This window comes from Tachyglossus aculeatus, chromosome X1 (assembly GCF_015852505.1).
Source record: "Tachyglossus aculeatus isolate mTacAcu1 chromosome X1, mTacAcu1.pri, whole genome shotgun sequence".
NCBI classification, from domain to species: domain Eukaryota; kingdom Metazoa; phylum Chordata; class Mammalia; order Monotremata; family Tachyglossidae; genus Tachyglossus; species Tachyglossus aculeatus.
The window spans coordinates 41257926-41278922 of NC_052101.1; the positions used below are offsets into that span (position 1 = coordinate 41257926).

A 20997-nucleotide genomic window follows, 5' to 3' on the forward strand; every position below is an offset into this window, starting at 1 on the left:
TGAGGCACAGGGAAGTGAAGTGACTTGCCCAAAGTCACCCAGCTGACAATTGGTGGAGCCGGGATTTGAACCCATGACCTCTGACTCCAAAGCCCGTGGTCTTTCCACTGAGCCACGCTAATTCTGTTTGCCTCTGTCCCATTTTTACGAAGAAACTAGTGATCGAAGGATAAAGTATGTATTTTTGGTTCATTTGAACATGTCCTACACCTTTCTAATTCTGTTCGCCTCCATCCTGTTTTTACGAAGAAACTAGTGACACGAATAGGGCTACCCCTGCAGGGGTATTAATTGGCACTGCTTTGGGGAGAATAAGTTCACTCCCTTTTACAGGACTGGCAAAGAAGGGTTTGGGGCTTTAAGATGGTTCCGTTTTGAATCTTTTTTCATGTCGGGTTCTGAAATGTTTTTCAGCGATACTCTTTCATTCATTGTCATATTTAATAAGTGCTTACTGTGTGCAGAACACTGTAATCCAGCGCTTAGAACATTGCTTGGCACATAGTAAGGGCTTAACAAGTACCATAATTATTATTATCACTAAGCACTTGGGAGACTACACTACAACAACAAACACATTCCCTGCCCACAACGAGCTCACATTCTAGAGGAGGAGATTCAAACTCACCGAGGTCGTTAGGGAGGGTTTTTGCCAAAATCGCGACTCGTCACCCTGGGGCCATGTTTGAGTTCCTAAAACAAACCTACCAGCTCGGCTTACATTTGGAAGTGGGTGAATCAGTATGATGAAAATAATGATGCACCTAATTTATGTAATGATGAGTGCATTTTTTAAAAAGAATATGCTTCCGCATGTGGGCATTGATGCCATTGCACCGACAGATGTTAGTGAGGCGTGCCAGTGAGCCTTCAGTAAATCAGTTCTAGAGCATGTTCGATCTGGGATCGAGAAGAGGGTTGGGATACATAAAAGCTCATTCATTCATTCTTTCAGTTGTATTTATTGAGCGCTTACTGTGTGTAGAGCACTGTACTAAGCGCTTGGAAAGTACAATTCGGCAACAGATGGAGACAGTCCCTACCCAACAACAGGCTCACAGTCTAGAAGGGGGAGACAGACAACAAAACAAGTAGACAGGCATCAAAATAGATAAATAGAATTATAGATAGATACATATCATTAATAAAATAAATAGGTTAATAAGTATGTACCAATAGACACAAGTGCTGTGGGACGGGGAAGGGGTAGAACAGAGGGAGGGAGTTGGGGTGATGGAGAGTAGGGGTGAAAGGTCTTCATCATAAGCTTCACTAGTCTCTGGCGGTTGGTCAGTCGTGTTTTTTGAGCACTTATTGCGTGCAGAGCACTGTACTAAGCGGTTGGACGAGTACAATGAAACAGACACATTCCCCACCCGCAACGCGCTTCCAGTCCAGAGGAGTCGGGTGGCTTCAACTCACCGGCTGTCCTTCCTCTTTGCACCAAAAGCCGACCTCAATCATGAAAGCCACATGGCCCGCGGCGGGCCCCGTGGATGAAGTCTTGATCCGCTCGTCCCAGTACCTCATGGAGGTGGCTCACGACCTGCGGTTGCGCCTCAAGAACTACATGCTGCCGGTGAAAGGAAAGGTGAAGTCGTCTGAAACGTTTCGTGGGAAACCTCCGTCCCTTTGCCACCATCTGCCGAGGACTTTCATTTTGATTTGTAGAAGAGCGAGGGGCTGGGGGAGGTGGCTGGATATTTCTGTTTGAATAAGGTAAACTGTAACTGATGATGGTTTTTTTCCCCCCTCTTGGACAAATCCGCAGAAGACTGACAAGCAGCCGCCCCAGAAGCCTTCCCACTGCACCGTTTACGTGGCCAAGAACTATCCACCGTGGCAACACGTCACCCTGTTGGTCCTGCGCCGCCATTTTGAGGTGACGCTCTCTGGCTGTTCCCCTTTCCCCTCTGGAGCGTGTTTGTATGTCTGTCTCCTCCACCATCATCATCCTCATCATCAGTCGTATTTATTGAGCGCTTACTGTGTGCAGAGCACTGTACTAAGCGCTTGGGAAGTACAAGTTGGCAACATATAGAGACAGTCCCTACCCAACAGTGGGCTCACAGTCTAAAAGGGGGAGACAGAGAACAAAACCAGTTGGTGGCCAGAGAATGAGTCTTGTGCTTCCGTTGGACTTTCCCAAGCAGTTCAGTACAATAATAATAATTATTATTATAATAATACTATAATAATAAATAATTATGGTATTTATTAAGCACTCACTCCATGCCAGGCACTGTACCAAGCGCTGGGGTGGATGCAAGCAAATTGGGTTGGACGCAGTCCCTGTCCCACGTGGGACTCACAGTCGTAACCCCCATTTTACGTATGAGGTAACTGAGGCCTGGGGAAGTGAAGCGACTTACCCAGAGTCACACAACTGAGACAGGGTGGAGCTGGGATGCATTGTACCCGGTAGATGCTCTCACTAAATGCCAAACTATTACTATTCTCTTTGGTTGGTTTTAGGTAGGGAGGAGGTTTAGTATACATCCGTTTAGGTTTTGGGTTTTTTTTGAGGGGAAATGGACATTGGTAGCTCTAGTGGGTGATAGTGTAGCGTTATTAGGTAGAAGTATTACTGCTATTATTATGTTATTTTTATGGCATTTGTTAAGCACCTTCTATGTGCCAGGCACTCTTCTAACCATTGGGGTAGGTACAAGTTAATCCGGTCAGACCCGATCCCGGCCCCACATTGGGCTTATTCTCTAAAATGTCTTGTCACATGGAAAATTTTTGTATAAAAATACAGCTAAGTGCTAAAGGATGTTCTTTCAGTTTTTTTTCAAAACATGCTATTTTGAAATGAAGAAAAATTAATCTTCGAGTTCTTTGTTGTGACTTGAACGTGGAAAACTAATATAGCAGCCTTTCAGCCTTACATCTGGAGGATTGGAAAGTACGGTCTTGGGTGCACACAATGGGCATTTTATAGATGTGCTTACTTCTGTAATTGCCTTACAGAATAGAGGACTCGAGAGAGAGTTTTATTCTTTCTGATAAATAGCTATTAAGTGTGGCAGTTCAATTCAAATTCCTTCCATTTCAATTGAAATGGAAACAAAAGGAAACTTTAATACTTGAGCTCGAGTCTAGATGTTCATGGGGAAAAACTTCGTAGTGTGTTTTCTCCCTCCACAATAGGAGCGGGGGCAAAATGTTGTTGATGGGGTTAGTGTTGTGTACATTTGGTTTTTTGTGCTGAGTTCATTAGCCCAATTAATTGCAGGCGCAAAAATACAGAGGTGTATTAAAACAAAGCAAAGACACTACAGAGTTGGAGTAGGAAATGTTGCCTAGCGGAAAGCGTGCAAAATCAGGAGTCAGACCTTGGTGCTAAATTCCACCTCTGCCCCATGCCTAGTATGTGTCCTTGGGGTAAATGATTTAACTTCTGTGTGCCTCAGTTTCCTCTTCAGTAAAATGGGGATGAAGTACATGTCCTCCCTCCCCCTTAGACTCTGAATCCCATCTGGGACAGGGACTGTATCCAATCTGTTTATCTTGTATATACCCCAGCACTTAGTACAGTGCTTGACATGGAGTAAATAGCAAAATTAGTGTGATTATGATATGGAAATGACCAGAATGAGCCATGTGATGGCAGAAACTAGTTTAAAAAGGAAATTTTTAGCTTACGTTTTCCACAACTTTATTGGCTTTTCACTTTCAGGGTTTAATTTGTAAAGCTTTAGGGTAAAAAGATGCAAATTGGTCGAAGAAGTTTGACGCGGAGTGGAGGGCAGGTGTATTTTATGCTCCCTGGGGAAATTTATCGTGCGGTTGACCAACCTTCCGTTGAATGTGTAAATAACCAATGAAGTAAGCGACCTTCATTGCCTATTTAGCAGTCAGTCAATCCTATTTATTGAGTGCTTACTGTGTGCAGAGCACTGTACTAAGCACTTGGGAGAGCACAATATAACAGACATTCCTTGTCCACACTCCCTGCTTACAGTCTAGAGATGGAGAGGGACATAAATATAAATAAACAAATTGCAAATATGTACCTATTTATATTTGTGGTTTAGAGAAAAAAATCTGTGTGTGTGTGTGTGTTTGTTTTAGCCCATGCCTCTTGAATACCCACTGCCTTAGGTTTCTGTAAAATTCTGAGCATCTCTAATTATACACTAATGCTGTTCCAAAGACACAAAAGGCATAAATCTCTGTTCCTCTAACCCTTTCTTAATAAAGATAGGTTGATTTGTTCCAGGACTTGTAGAAAAATCAAAGCAATCTTGGTGCTGGCTCCTTACAATACAATTCAATTGACCCAAGACTTTTTTCCTTGTTTCTTATTTTAAATTTCTGGAAAACTAGATTAGAATGGAGCCGGAAGTACTTAAATTTCACTCACAGGACAACACAGAAGCAAATGGCTATTGTAGAAACTGTGATACACCAGTTTTGAGGCCCTCTGTGTTTAGAACATAACACTTTTTGAAGGGAAGAATAATAATATTTATTTATATTTATTTATTTTACTTGTACATATCTATTCTATTTTATTTTGTTAGTATGTTTGGTTTTGTTCTTTGTCTCCCCCTTTTAGACTGTGAGCCCACTGTTGGGTAGGGCTGTCTCTATATGTTGCCAACTTGTTCTTCCCAAGCACTTAGTACAGTGCTCTGCACACAGTAAGTGCTCAATAAATACGATTGATGATGATGATGGTATTTGTTAAGCGCTTACTATGTGCCAAGCACAGTTCTAAGTCACGGGAGTGAATACAAGGTAATCAGGTTGTCCCACGTGGGGCTCACAGTCTTAATCCCCATTTTCCAGATGAGGTAACTGAGGCACAGAGAAGTTAAGTGAGTTGCCCAAGGTCACACAGCAGACAAGTGGCAGAGTTAGGATTAGAACCCACAATCTCTGAGCCCCAAGCCCGGCTCTTGCCACTGAGCCACGCGGCTCCAAGAATTCCTGGAAGTCGAGCCTAGTGGAAAGAGCACAGACCTGAGAGTTAGAGAACCTGGCCTCTCATTCCAGCTTTGCCACTCATCTTCTCCCAAGCGCTTAGTACAGTGCTCTGTATGTAATAAGCGCTCAGGAAATACCACTGACTGATTATCTGCTGGTTAACATTGAGCAAGTCACTTCACCTCTCTGGGCTTAGTTCCCCCATCTGTAAAATGGAGATTAAATACCTATTGCCCCTCCTACTTGGACATCGTATTCTCCTGTAGACTATAAACACGTTGTGGGCAGAGAATGCGTCAAACTGCTTATATTTTACACCCCCAAACGCTTAGTACAGTGCTGTGCACACAGTAAGTGCTCAATAAATACCAATAGATTGTGTGTTCCATGTGCGACTTGATTATCCTGAATCTCTCAGCATTTAGTGCACTGCTTGGCTCATAGAAAGCACTTAACAAATATCTCAATTATTATTTATTGTTACAGTACCTTTCCGCTTTGCTTGCAGATATATATTTCAATCCAAACACATTAACGAGTGAGGAAAAACAGTGATTTTGCTTTTTTTAGGGCAACTGCTGTTCAGTACAGGAACAAGAGTAATTAGCTCGTTGTTGGAAGGAATTGTGTCGCTGTTCAGCTGAGCTGAACCCTCCTCAATTGCAATATGAAAATGAGAGGCAGAGCCCCCTTGGCTCCTCTCTTTCCCTTCCCGAACTCCGGCATTGGGAGTTTGAAGATAATTAATCTGTTTAGCTTGATTAGGAGGGGAAATGTTGTGTAAAAAGGCTCTTAGCTACAGATGAAGTGAATGAATTCCAAACACGGTATCCCCTCCCAGCCAAGCCCCCACTCAAGCAGCCGAGCAACACATATGAACCGCATTGGCAGGGGACGATGTGGCTGTGATTTTTAAGGAAACTCCATTTGTCTGAAAGAATCAACATAAATCTCGAGCTTGACTCGAAGTCAAATTCAGACCTTACACACAACCAGCTACAGAGAGAAGCTGGCTTCCGTCTGTTTTTTGAAGTGATCTGAGCGATTTGAGCGAAACGAAACCTCCTAGAGCCAAACCCAGGGTTTTGGTTTGCTCAGGTAGAAATGAAGAAGAGCATTTTCATATTAGCCTGGGGGAGGTTGGAGTTAGATGTGTATTAGGCACATGCTAAGTATTTGGCATCGTTCTCTTCAACCTCACTAATACTGCAGGGTTTTTTTTACATATTCTGTAACGATACAGGCCAACGAAGGAAAACTTCCAGATAACAAGGTGATCGCCACTGAACTGGGTGCCATGCCAGAGCTGAAAAAGTACATGAAGAAGGTGATGCCGTTTGTGGCCACGATAAAGGTAAGAACCCTACCGACGTGAAGGGTGACGAAGAAGGTCAGTGAAAATGCAGGTTGTGAAAACTGTGTCATCAGGTTCGCCAGAGTCCATTTATCGGACTCTCTCCCCATCTACACCCTCCCCCAACCCAATCCCACTTCCCACCCCCAGTGGAGGTTTCCTCTCTTGACTTGAAAGATGAAGTTGCAAGTCCCAACCACATAGATGGCCAATTCATGAAGGGAAGACCTTCGAGCCACTAACGGGGGTCTGATTGAACAAATGCCGTGTCTCAACAAAGGCCCTAAACCCCACTAAAGAAGGGGCATCGTCTTGAAAATTTTAGAACCCATCACTTTGTCAGGAATCCTTCCCTTTAGCAACTGTACACGCATTGCTGCTGTCACGTTCCTTCCTTCCTTCTGACAATGTAATGAAAACGCTGATTGAAGTGGTAAATAATAATAATAGTAATAATGATGGCATTTATTAAGCGCTTACTATGTGCAAAGCACTGTTTTAAGCGCTGGGGAGGTTACAAGGTGATAAGGTTGTCCCACGGAGGGCTCACAGTCTTAATCCCCATTTTACAGATGAGGTAACTGAGGCACAGAGAAGTGAAGTGACTTGCCCACAGTCAAACAGCTGACAGTCGGTGGAGCCGGGATTTGAACCCCTAACCTCTGACTCCAAAGCCCGTGCTCTTTCTCTGCAGAATTCCTCAAGTGATCTGCAAGTTTGGATAGAAAAGCGATTAGCCAACCGCTTCCTCACGTGGCATTATCAAGCAAAATAAACACTCAGAACGTGGAGTCTTAAACTAAAAGTCATGAACATCAGAAGTAAAACTGGCAGGTTCATGGGACTGTGACAGAAATTCACTTTCAAAAAAGATGCCAGTATGTTTTAGGCAGTCAGCTATAACTCAGAAAACAAATTTAAATCATCCAAGGCCAGACTCCCTCTCCAGGTGAATTAAGAAAAACGGTTTATTGGTTGCGGTTGGTTTTGCCCCGCAACCGCAGGAGTTGATCTCAATTTCAGCACTCAGACAGTTCAATATCTTCTTGGCTCCCAAAAGTTACCAATTGTGTCCCCTGGTTGCCCCAGTATTTTATACGTCGACAGTGCCATTCCTCAGGGAATGGCAAAGATCCTTTGGAGAATGAAAAGTCAAATGCCAGGAGGCTCTGGGGGCTGCTGAGTTTTCCAAGCTTCTCCAAGGGCTCGCCCCTCCGAGAGCTGGCCAGAAGAGAGACCATTTCATCCGGCCCTTCCATTTCCAGCAGAGTGAATGACTAAAACCATCCAGACAGATGGGTGTTTATTCTATTTTCAGAGATCTGAGATTTTCGAGACACCTACCCCCACCCTCTGATGGACTATTCCAGTATTTTATTCACTTGATTCTATCGATAACAAGTTCTTCCTTCTAACCAACCCAAATAAGCTCTTGTTTTAAAGCCATTCCCTCTTGGCCGGTCCTCAGTGACTACAGGAGCAGCTTCCTTCCTGTTGAGAATTGGCAGGGGCACGGGGGTCAGTGGATCTGGGTTCTAATCCTGGCTCAGCCAATTGCTTGCTGTGTGACCTTGTGCCTCAGTTTCCTCAACTGTAAAGTGAGGATTCAATACCTGTTCTCCCTCCTATCTAGCACTGTGAGGTTCATGCGAGACACGGACAATGTCCAACCTGATTCATTTATATCTACCCCAGTGCTTAGAACAGTGTTTGACACAAAATAAGCGCTTAAATACCCATTTGCCTCTTCTGTCAGTACTAAACTCTTGGGAGAGCACACAATAACAATTTAGCAGACATATTCCCTGAGGGCTTCAGATCCTCTAATGTTTCACGAACGTCTCAGACTCCAGTACTTTTAGCACACCTGTTTCTAGAGAACACTGACTTCTTCCATAAGCTTACTATGCATTTTGGATAGAGAGCTCTTAGGGAATTTTTTTCTGTCACCGCGTTCCTATCATAGAACAGAGTAAATTATTCTAATAAATTTACCTATTTAGATATTTTGTCTATTTTAAACAAAATATGTTAGACATTTAATATGTTTTGTGCTCTAGATAGAGCACAATATGAATAGTGGAAGGAATATCCATGTATTTGGCGGGGTATTAATCGAGGCTTACATATGTGAGTGTTCCCTGTCTTGGGCTTCATCCAGAATATAACCCCTACATTATAAAAGTGCTTTGCACCAGATGCCCAGGCATATTTATGAAAGATGTTTTAGTCACGAACCCTGTCCTTAGGAGATTTTCAACCTAAAGTGAAGAAGACAGCAGATCTATTGACCTTCACTGTATCCGTGCTCTTCTCTGGATGATCTTCAGTTTCTTCATCTCTTTTTTAAGGAGCCGTGAGTGAAATTGGACATGGATTCTAATACTCTGAGCAGTGCATATAGCTCTCATAACTCCCCAGCAATGTAGAATTTTCAGCATTGACACTAAGAAGTCATCGTTCTGCTATTGGAGATTTAGTTTCAGTTTGGCATCGAGTTAAGCAATGTGGGCATCATATTTACTTTATCTCGTTGAAGATCTCCTCTCTAGCTCGGGTTTCCAACCTCCAGCCTAGCTAGAACTAGTGACGTGCTGGTCTGTCTGAGACTCCTAAGGGCCTAAGACCCTAAGAGATGCCATTTTTGTGTCAGAGCCATGATCCCTCCTGCCCAAATGTTCTCTCTCCAACAGTAGAGTTAGGATCTTTTCTGTAATTACACAGTAACTGCCCTCCTGGGCCACCCTCCTGATTAGGATTGAGTCAGCTAACAGCCCATTCCTTCTCTGTTCATTCATTCATTTATTCAGTCATATTTATTGAGCACTTACTGTATGCAGAGCACTGTACTAAGCACTTGGGGCAGCGTGGCTCAGTGGAAAGAGCCCGGGCTTTGGAGTCAGAGGTCATGGGTTCAAATCCTGGCTCTGCCAACTACCAGCTGTGTGACTTTGGGCAAGTCACTTCACTTCTCTGGGCCTCCTTTCTCTCATCTGTAAAATGGGGATTAAGATTGTGAGCCCCCCGTGGGGACAACCTGATCACTTTGTAACCTCCCCAGCGCTTAGAACAGTGCTTTCATTTATTCATTCAATCGTATTTATTGAGCACTTACTGTGTGCAGAGCAGTGTACTAAGCACTTGGGAAGTACAAGTTGGCAACATATAGAGACAGTCCCTACCCAACAGTGGGCTCACAGTCTAGAAGGGGGAGACAGAGAACAAAACAAAACATATTAATAAAATAAAATAAATAGAATAAATATGTACAAATAAAATAGAGTAATAAATATGCACAAATATATATACATATGTACAGTAAGCGCTTAATAAATGCTGTTTTAAAAAAAGTCACTTAACTTCTCTGGGCCTCAGTTACCTCATCTGTAAAGTGGGGATTAAGACTGTGAGCCCCCCATGGGACAACCTGATCACCTTGTAACCTCCCCAGCGCTTAGAACAGTGATTTGCACATAGTAAGTGCTTAACAAATACCATCAGTCAATCAATCAATCGTATTTATTGAGCGCTTACTGTGTGCAGAGCAGTGTACTAAGCGCTTGGGAAGTACAAGTCGGCAACACACAGAGACAGTCCCTACCCAGCAGTGGGCTCACAGTCTAAAAGGGGGAGACAGAGAACCAAACAAAACATATTAACAAAACAAAATAAATAGAATAGATATGTACAAGTAAAATAAATAGAGTAATACATACAAACATATATACATATATAATACCATCATCATTATTATTACAATATAACAACAGGACACAATCCCTGCCCACAATGAGCTCCCAGTCTACGGGAGAGACAGATGCCAATATAAATGGAAAGATTACAGATATTTACATAAGTGCCGTGGGGCTGGGGCCTGGGGGATGGATAAAGGGAGCAAGTCAGGGAGATGCAGAAGGGAGTGGGAAAAGAGGAATGGGGGCTTAGGGAAGGCTGGAGGAGGAGGAGGAGATCTCTTGGAGGAGATGTGCCTTCAGTATGGCTTTGAAGTTGGTGGGGAGAGTCACTGTCTGTCGCATATGAGGAGGGAGGGCGTTCCAGACCAGAGGCTGGAAGAGCAGGAGATGTCGGCAGTGAGATAGACAAGATTGAGGTACATTGAGAAGGGTGGCATTAGAGGAGCAAAGTGTGCCGGCTGGCTGGTAGTAGGAGAATAGCGAGGTGATCTAGTAACTCAGAGAGAATCTCTTGTCCACATAGGCCCCCAAGCCCCTCAGGTTTGTTGACACTTCAGAGCTCCCTTTGAACATTTTTTGCTAGGTATCCTGTTTCTGATTTGTACTGTACTTAACCGCTGAGGCTAAAGGAAGCCAAGAATGAAATTGCCTTTTCTTAGGACAAGCGGTTCAATTTTGGGGGGTTCAGCAGGATGCCAGAGAGACAGCCCACAATTTAAAAATTGCATAGGATTTTATCATCAAAAGCACGGCCCTAATTTCTTTTCCAATTTGAATTTGACACCCTCGAGTTGAGGGAAAAGCTTTGTTTCAGTCTTCTCACTGTGACATTGAAAAATTGGAATTTTTTTTGTCCTCTTTCTCTTTGCTTTTGGGTATCAGGAAAATCTGGAGAAGACAGGACCCCGAGTTCTGGATCTAGAGCTGGAATTCGATGAGCAGGCAGTGCTCATGGAGAACATCGTGTACCTCACCAATTCCCTCGAGGTGAGAGAGCTCAGCAAGGTTATCTTGATCAGCTCGGAGCCGAAAGACTGCCACGGAATGTGCCTTCTGATTTCTAGTGACTGTCTAATCAGCTTCCCTTGCCAAGTGGAGTCCATTTAATTCATCTAAGAAATGTAAAGAAAAAGGCAAGGCAGGGATTGAAAGCAAAATCATCCCGCTCGATTCTTGAAGTAGAATGGCATAGCAGAAAGAGCGCGGGCCTGGGACTCAGAGGACCCGGGCTCTAACCCCAGCTCTGCCACTTGGCTGCCGCGTGACCTTGTGCAAGTCACTTCACTTCTCTTGGTCCTCGCCTGAAAAATGAGGATTAAATCTTACTCTCTCCTTCGTGGACTCTGAATCCCATGCGGGACAGGGTCTAGGTCCAACCTGATTATCTCGAATCTGCCCCAGCACGTGAGCCTGTTGTTGGCTCTATATGTTGCCAACTTGTACTTCCCAAGTGCTTAGTACAGTGCTCTGCACACAGTAAGTGCTCAATAAATACGATTGAATGAATGAACAAGTACCACAATTATTAGTATAATAATTCAAATATCTGCTGTCATTTGACTGGCATGTACACTGTGGCACAAATGCTTGTTTTCCTTGACTGCCGTTCTGACCCAAGAGGAGCCTTTTTTTCTTTTTAAATGGTAATGGTTAAGTGCTCACGATGTACCAGGCACTGACCTGAGCGCTGGGGTAAATACAAGCCAGTTGGGTTGGACAGAGTCCGTATCCCATGTGAGGTTTGCAGTCTTAATCCCCCATTGTACAGATGAGGTAACTGAGGCACAGAGAAGTTAAGTGATTTGCCCAAGATCACACAAGAAACCATTGGCAGAGCCAGGGTTAGAACGTAGGTACTTCTAAATAATAATAATTATGGCATTTATTAAGTGCTTACTATGTGTTGAGCACTGTTCTAAGCACTGGGGTGGATACAAGATAATCAGGTTGTCCCCATGGAGCTCAAAATCCCCATTTTACAGACGAGGCACAGAGAAGTTAAACGGCTTGCCTAAGGACACACAGCAGACAAGTGGCGGAGCCGGGATTAGAACCCCTGTCCCCTCACTCCCAGACCTGTCCATTAGAGCACAATGATGTGTCCTGTGCAGAAAAACTAATTGTCTACCCTATTGCTGACTTAAATTATTCCATGAAGTTTATGGTTCCAGTGTCGCCGTCTTCAGCTGTTAGTTCCAAACAACTTTTAAAGCAACAGTTCCCCCCCCCCCCCCCCCCCCCCCCCCGGTCTTGTGGGTGGGTGACAGGTTTCATTATAGATAGTGGTAAACAAATCTGCATAAATAACCATAACACGAGAAAGCCAGGGATGCGTGTTAGGCAATAATTGAGTGCAGACTTCACAACATTTATACGAAGAAGAATGTAAAATTGCCCGCACTGCATTCTGTTTTGGTCCATCTGTATTTTCTCCTCAAGTGGGGGAATAAGATGGGATAAGGCTCAGGTTAAGTGATACTGATAATGACGTCACTTTTTTCTTCCTGTACTTAGCTGGATCATATTGAAATCAAGTCTTCCTCCGAAGCGGAGGATAAAATCAAAGAGGAGTGCTGCCCTGGGAAACCTCTGAACGTGTTCAGAACAGAAGTAAGTGGAGGGAATCTCAGATGGGAGGTGACGTTTGGAAATTTAGCCCTTGACTCAAAAAGGGATTAGCCGACAAGGATTTTCAGGAAAGTACATTACGTTCATGAGGTTAGATGTAGGGATATTTTCTGGGGAACTGAAACCGAAGGGGTGCGTATGTGGGGTCGGAGATTTGCCCTTATCTACTAACAGACTGACGGTTTGTAAGCCGGTTGCTGGCAGGATCACCCAGAGGATGAGTGATCACTGAAGGGTACCAAATTGATGAACACAATTTAAACTTGGTTGGGCAGGAAACTTCTGTAGGGGCAGTCAAGGTGTTAACATCAAACACTCAAGTAAACTGAGTGAGGCCTTTAGGCATGTGAGATCGATCACTTGACCAGTGCAAGGGGAGCGGAAGCATCCGGTCGACTGAATGGATGGAACCACCTGTCTACCTGCTGTGTTGGGACTTTTCCAAACTGTCAATCCTACCCCTTTCACCGTATTGAATTGAAAACCTTCAAGTTATTCACTGAAAGAAAAGTATATTCAAAGATGCCCTCACCCCCCTTCCAAAAAAAAAAAAAAAACTTTCTCCTAATTACTGTCATGACTGAATCACGTCTCTGATTGCTCTATTTCAGTGGCTTTAGTAGAATCAAAAATGGCACTCCAGGGTCTGTGAAGAGTGGTCCATTTAAAAGCAGGGAAATTTCTAGCCCACTGAGACTCCTCAGTAGATGACTGGTTTGAGGTTGGTGGGGAGCAGAGGTGCTGCGAAAATGCCTTAAGAAGCCCCCGCCCATTCATTCATTCATTCAATCAATCGTATTTATTGAGCGCTTACTCTGTGCAGAGCACTGTACTAAGCGCTTGGGAAGTACAAGTTGGCAACATATAGAGACGGTCCCTACCCAACAGCTCATTACCGGGGCTGCTACTCAAAAATACCAACCAACACCATAGTGCCGGCAGGTCAGACTCAGTCCTTGGCTTCAGTGCTCTTCCTCCTTGCCTGCTGCTCTCCAATGGCCGCAGACAGCCTCCCGGCAATGAGGTCTGGGATTTGGTTGGGCCTGCCTAACTGCATGGCTGAATAATGTTTTTTTAGACACTGAGTCCCGGCGAAAAGGCCCAGCTGAGTTTCACCAGCTGAGTTTATGCTGAACCAGAGCCAAAATGAAAATACACATTCTCCATGCTTAGGGAAGAAGCATGGCCTGGTGGATTGGCTATGGCCCTGGGAATCAGAAGGACCTGGGTCCTGATACTGGCTCCGCCACTTACTTGCTGTGTGACCTTGGGCAAGTCATTTAATTTCTCCATGCCACAGTTACCTCATCTGTAAAATGGGGATTTTTAAAGTTTTTTTTATGGCATTTATTAAGCGCTTACTATGTGCAAGACACTGTTCTAAGCGCTGGGGAGGTTACAAGGTGATGAAGCTGTCCGACGGGGGGCTCACAGTCTTAATCCCCATTTTCCAGATGAGGGAACCAAGGCACAGAGAAGTGAAGTGACTTGCCCAAAGTCACACAGCTGTCGACAATTGGCAGTCGGGATTTGAACCCATGACCTCTGGCTCCAAAGCCCATGCTGTTTCCACTAAGCCACGCTGCTCCTCCAAGACTGTGAGCCCTACGTGCGACAGAGACTGCGTCCAACCTCTTTAGCTTGTATCTACTCCAGTGCTTAGGACGGTGCTTGACACATAGTAAATAATTATGATGAAGATGACCCATTGAATGAAGCTCTGAACGACCAGATCATGGGAACACTAGAGATTTCCAGGTGTGCCTTGGGATACAAAGGAGAGGTCTCGGCTCAATCTGCTTGTCAGAAGTCAACAGACTGCAAACCTGAGACCCCTCAGGTGGAGGCTGTAGGGCATCGGATGAGCCAAAATCATTTTCAGGCACTTTGAACGCCCTATTCCTTGAGCTCTGGATCAGATATGGGGTTTTTCAGACTTCAGCCTAACCAGGTCTCCAGTCCTGACCCCATTCGATTCCGTTTGGCAAGATTTTCAAAGGTGGACTTTTCCCCCCCAAAAGCTTCGAACTCCGTATGATTTGTGATCTCCTCTGCTGCTGCTTTCGAGGTCACACTGTACACTGCCATCTGAAGCCTGAACTTTCTGGCCCTCTGAGGGTCCACAAAAATCCATAGTTCAGTGGAACGGTGGGCAAGGCCTCTGTTTCTGAAGCGAAATGGTTCCTCCTCCTCGTGCCCCGAGCCCAGAGGTGCTGTCCCTGTCGCTTTTGTGTTTGCGGTGTTTGTGGCGCAGCTCGGTTATTCACCCTGCCGTTTCCTTCATTCCAGCCTGGGGTGTCTTTGCTTTTGGTGAACCCCCAGCCTTCCACTGGACACTTCTCTGCCACAGTCGAGGTGAGGCAAGGAGATGGCAGAGATGCGCTAATCAGGCGCCTGATGAAGATGAACCGAGGGATCAAAGGTAAATTGCTGGCTTCACAGACACAGCTATCATCATTCCCGACAGTGGACAGGCTTCAGGATCGCCCGGTAAAGGAAAGAGCCGTTTATGTTTCCCGGGAGGGGCCGGAGATCAGGCCCAATAAAGGGCTTTTCGGAAGCACCCAATGTAGGTGTACCATGGGTGAAACAGCAAATATGTCTAAGAAGTGGTTTAAAAAATTGTTTTTTTTTTTCTTACATAGGAAGTCATATTTATTGAGCGCCTATTGTGTGCAGAGTACTGTATTAAGCGCTTGGGAGAGTACAGTATAACATTCCCAGCCCACAGTGAGCCTACAGTCAGCTCCGCCAGTTGTCAGCTGTGTGACTTTGGGCAAGTCGCTTAACTTCTCTGGGCCTCAGTTCCCTCATCTGTAAAATGGGGATTAAGACTGCGAGCCCCCCGTGGGACAACCTGATCACCTTGTATCCTCCCCAGTGCTTAGGACAGTGCTTTGCACGTAGTAAGTAAGCGCTTAATAAATGCCCTCCTTATTATTATTAGAGAGGGAGACAGGCATTAATATAAATCAATAAATTACAGATATGTTCATAAGTGCTGAGGGGCTGGGATGGGGCGGGGATGAATAAAGGGAGAAAGTCTGGGCGACACAGAAAGGAGAGGGAGAAGAGGAAAGGAGGGCTTAGTCAGGGAAGGCCTCTTGGAGGAGATGGGCCTTCAGTAAGGCTTGGAAGGGTTGGGGAAGTAATTGCCTGTCCAAATTGAGGAGGGAGGGCATTCCAGGCCAGAGACAGTCTTCTCTGAGCCTAAGTAACCTAGGTTTTAGGTTCCTGTTTAACTAATCCTGTAACTTCCCGTATGCTCCCTCTTCCCCTGCCTGGTTCCTTCTTGCATCTGTATTCATTGATTCATTCAGTCGTATATATTGAGCGCTTACTGTGTGCAGAGCACTGTACTAAGCCACAAATAGCAGTTGGTAAAACAGCACCCGTTTTCCGCCACCTCCAAGAAAAGTTCATTATCAGGTGAAGGGGCCGAGAGATCAGGGTACAAACCCCGGAGCATAACCAAGCAGAGAGAGGGGAGATGGTCTCCTACTCCCCGTGGAAAGGCAAAGAAAACAGTACTGTTATTTCCACTGTCAAAGGACTGTTATCGGGTGCATTGTCACAGAGGCACAGAAGAAGCCACCTCGGTGCCTACACTGCTACCCTCCAGGGCCCTTGGTTAGTAATAATAATAATAATCATCATAATGATGGCATTTATTAAGTGCTTACTATGTGCAAAGCAGTGTTCTAAGAGCTGGGGAGGTTACAAGGAAGTAACAAGTACTGAGCAGGGACTCATGAGGTATTCCAGCCAGAAGAGCAGTACAGAAAGAGGAAAACATATTTTTTAGAGCTGTGTAACCTCCCCAGAGCTTAGAACGGTGCTTTGCACATAGTAAGCGCTTAATAAATGCCATTATTATTATTATTAAGCACTTAACAAATGCCATTATTATTATTGTTGTTATTAACCCACGTTTTACAGATAAGGTCACTTGAGACTTTAGAGAAGCAGCGTGGCTCAGTGGAAAGAGCCCGGGCTTTGGAGTCTGAGGTCATGGGTTCAAATCCCAGCTCCACCAATTGTCAGCTGTGTGACTTTGGGCAAGTCACTTCACTTCTCTGTGCCTCAGTTCCCTCATCTGTCAAATGGGGATTGACTGTGAGCCCCACATGGGACAACCTGATGACCTTGTATCCCCCCAGCGCTTAGAACAGTGCTTTGCACATAGTAAGTGCTTAACAAATGCCATTACTATTATTAAGTGGTGGAGCTGGGATTAGAGCCCATGACCTCTTGACTCCCAAACCCGTGCCCTTTCATTCATTCATTCATTCATTCATTCAATTGTATTTATTGAGCGCTTACTGTGTGCAGAGCACTGTCCTAAGTGCTTGGGAAGTCCAAGTTGACAACATCTAGAGATGGTCCCTACCCAACAGCGGGCTCACAGTCTAGAAGGCTTTTCCACTAAGCCATGCTGCTTCTCCAGCAGCATAGAGCATAATGCTAATACTGTAGCATTATAGTAATGTAGCATTAAAGTGGCATACTAATTATTATTAGTTCTTTTTCATTCATTCATTCATTCATTCATTCAGTCATATTTATTGAGGCTTACTGTGTGCAGAGCACAGCACTAAGCGCTTGGGAAGTACAAGTTGGCAACATCTAGAGACGGTCCCTACCCGACAGTGGGCTCACAGTCTAGAAGGGGGAGACAGAGAACAAAACAAAACATATTAACAATATAAAATAAATAGAATAAATATGTCCAAATAAAATAAATAGAGTAATAAATGTGTACAAACATATATACATATATACAGATGCTGTGGGGAGGGGAAGGAGGTGGGGAGGGGGAGAAGGGAGAGGAAGGAGGGGGCTCAGTCTGGGAAGGCCATTCATTCATTCATTGAATCATATTTATTGAGCGCTTACTGTGTGCAGAGCACTGTACTAAGCGCTTGGGAAGTGCAAATTGGCAACATCTAGAGACGGTCCCTACCCAACAGCGGGCTCACAATCTAGAAGGCTTTCCACTAAGCCACGCTGCTTCTCCAGCAGCATAGAGCATAATGCTAATACTGTAGCATTATAGTAATATTGCATTAAAGTGGCATACTAATTATTATTATTATTAGTTCTTTTTCACCTTACTCTGTGCCCCACATCCTTGCAGTTCTATGGTTTTTCCGTTGCCAACAGATGTCACTGTTAAACCGAGTTCCATCCCGTGACTTGTGGCCAATGAGTTGACCGTTGGTCAGACCATTCATTCAGTCGTATTTATTGAGCGCTTACTGTGTGCAGAGCACTGTACTAAGCGCTTGGGAAGTACAGGTTGGCAACATATAGAGACGGCCCCTACCCAACAGTGGGCCCTCAGTATGTTTGAATGATGGGTTGAATTAGAGCAGCAGCGTGGCTCCATGGAAAGAGCCCGGGCTTTGGAGTCACAGGTCATGGGTTCTAATGCCGGCCCCGCCACTTGTCAGCCGTGTGACTTTGGGCAAGTCGCTTCACTTCTCTGGGCCTCAGTTCCCTTATCTGTAAAATGGGGATTAAGACTGTGAGCCCTCCTCATCCCCCCCGCCTTACCTCCTTCCCATCCCCACAGCACCCGTAGATACGTATGTTTGTACATACTTATTGCTCTATTTATTTTATTTGTACATATTTATTCTATTTATTTGATTTTGTTAATATAATAATAATAATAATGATGGCATTTATTAAACGCTTGTGCAAAGCACTGTTCTAAGCACTGGGGAGGTTACAAGATGGTCAGGTTGTCCCCCGGGGGGCTCACAGTCTTCATCCCCATTTTTACAGATGAGGGAACTGAGGCACAGACAAGTCAAGTGACTTGCCCAAAGTCACACAGCTGATAATTGGCAGAGCGGGGATTTGAACCCATGACCTCTGACTCCAAAGCCCGGGCTCTGTTCCACTGAGCCATATGTTTTGTTTTGTTGTCTGTCTCCCCCTTCTAGACTGTGAGCCCACTGTTGGATAGGGACCGTCTCTATGTGTTGCCAACTTGTACTTCCCAAGCGCTTAGTACAGTGCTCTGCACACAGTAAGTGCTCAATAAATATGATTGAATGAATGAATGATTTTATTACTCTATTTTATTTGTACCTATTTATTCTATTTATTTTATTTTGTTTATATGTTTTGTTGTCTGTCTCCCCCTTCTAGCCAGTGAGCCCACTGTTGGGTAGGGATTGTCTCTATATGTTGCCAGCTTGTACTTTCCAAGCGCTTAGTACAGTGCTGTACACACAGTAAGCGCTCAATAAATACAATTGAATGAATGAATGAATGAATGAGCCTCCTTGGGACAACCTGATCACCTTGTAACGTCCCCAGCGCTTAGAACAGTGCTTTGCACATAGTAAGCGCTTAATAAAAAAATGCCAGTATTATAAGTGCGCAGTACAGTGCTCTGCACACAGGAAGCGCTCAATAAATACGATTGAATGAATGAATGATTGGTAGGAGGGAGTTGGGGTTGCCAGAGCTGAGGGATTTACTAGAATTGGGGGATCGCTTTTGGGTTCCACATAAATTCAGTCCCCTGGTTTGGTTTGCAGCACTCCCAGTGGGGTTTTCTTGCAGCCAGTGTGAAGCACCGTGGCTCAGTGAAAAGAGTCCGGGCTTTGGAGTCAGAGGTCATGGGTTCAAATCCTGGCCCTGCCACTTGTCAGCTGTGTGACTTTGGGCAAGTCACTTCACTTCTCTGGGCCTCGGTTCCCTCATCTGGAAAATGGGGATGAAGACTGAGTCCCCCGTGGGACAACCTGATCACCTTGTATCTCCCCCAGTGCTTAGAACAGTGCTTTGCACATAGTAAGCACTTAATAAATGCCATTTTATATATATATATACACATACAAATATATATACACATGCAGCCTGTCAATGTTGCGGGTCACTCCAACATCAAGTGAGGGAGTCGGTGAGGAGCCAAATCCCCATTCCTGGCTTACCTCTAGCTTGCATCTTCCTTTCCCCCTGAAAATTTCAGCTTCCAAGTGTGCTCCCACGTGAGAAGCAGGAGCCGACCAACCAACCCTACTTTTCATTCATTCAGTCGTATTTAGTGAGCGCTTACTGTGTACAGAGCACTGTACTAAGTGCCGTTTTGTTTTGTCTGCTTGTTTTGTTTTATTGTCTGTCTCCCCCTTCTAGACTGTGAGCCCGCTGTTGGGTAGGGACCGTCTCTGTACGTTGCCGCTTTGTACTTCCCAAGCGCTTAGTCCAGTGCTCGGCGCACAGTTAAGCGCTCAATAAATACGGTTGAATAAATGAATGATTTAACGATCCGCGCAGAGAGAGGGAGTTAAAGCGGAAGCAGTCCCAGGTAAGTCGGTGACCTTGGGAGCTCACGTTGCCCATCACTTCCCCCGTAGACCTCTCCAAAGTGAAACTGATGCGATACGACGACCCCGTTCTGGGCCCACGACGCGTGCCCGTCCTGGGAAAAGAAGACCTGAACAAGACTGCAATTTCCGAGCAAGCCGTTTTCCACGTGGACCTGGCCAACAAGAAAATCCACCTCACGGAGAACGGGCTGAGGGCCGACGTCGGCGACACCATCATCTATCTAGTGAATTAAAGGGCATACGGACCCGGAATGCCGTTCGGCTTGGCCGATCGGATTCGGGAGAACCCCAGAGCGGACCGAGAGACGGGCAATTCCTAAACACCGAAACGTGCACGTGATGCCGCCTCGACCGTTTTTGAAACCCGGACGTAATAAAGTGTATTTTTTTTGTTTGGCTCTTGAAAGCCATCATCTGCTCTGTAGTTTGGTATTGCAAATCGTCGCCAGCTTTGGCCGGGAAACTCCTTAACCGGGGATTATCCGTATCGCGTTGGGGGGGCAGAAACAGCCCGTGAGTTCGGCGGGGTCCGGTCTGGCCTTGACTCCCTCGGCGGGGATGGGAGGCGAGGCAAGGATTCCTTTGCGAGAATCCCTCTTCGAGAGCCTGGATTCATCCCCCGTGGAGGGGTGGCTTACTGGTCCACCAGCCCAGGGTGGCGTGAGGGGTTTCAAGCTTAACTGACCCCCCAAGTCCCCAGACGAACTCCCCAGCCCTCGGGGAAAGGAGGAGAGACGCTGATGGGAGGGGCAGATTCTTTGAGCTTTTCAGAGTGATAAATTTGCTGCCCTGAGAACCTCGAGTTACGTTCACGGCCGCTTTCCCGTCCAGCTATGTAAAACCACACCCTGCTTTGAGTCTGTCCCCTCCTATTCCCCCGTAATGCTCTATAAATTCATTTCTGTTTATCTTTTCCTACAGTTCCAGGAGCCTTGGGGCCTTCCAGGGACATCATTGCTGCCGCTGTTATTCTAAAATCGGTGGCACCTGCCTTCAGAGGCTGCAGATCAAGGAGATGGGGTGAAATGCACAGCGGGCA

General features: G+C 45.3%; 1 protein-coding gene across 1 annotated transcript in view; it reads left to right on the top strand.

Annotated features, from left to right (window-relative positions):
* The window catches only part of LARS1 (leucyl-tRNA synthetase 1), a 74999-nt gene extending 54641 nt beyond the window's left edge, over positions 1-20358 (top strand). The window contains exons 26-32 of the mRNA XM_038772969.1: positions 1451-1591; positions 1772-1882; positions 6179-6289; positions 10867-10971; positions 12499-12594; positions 14902-15034; positions 19986-20358. Of these exons, the coding sequence (XP_038628897.1) occupies positions 1451-1591; positions 1772-1882; positions 6179-6289; positions 10867-10971; positions 12499-12594; positions 14902-15034; positions 19986-20191 (903 nt within the window). The 3' untranslated portion in view covers positions 20192-20358. The remainder of the gene's footprint in view (positions 1-1450; positions 1592-1771; positions 1883-6178; positions 6290-10866; positions 10972-12498; positions 12595-14901; positions 15035-19985) is intronic.
* Positions 20359-20997: the final 639 nt, after the last annotated feature.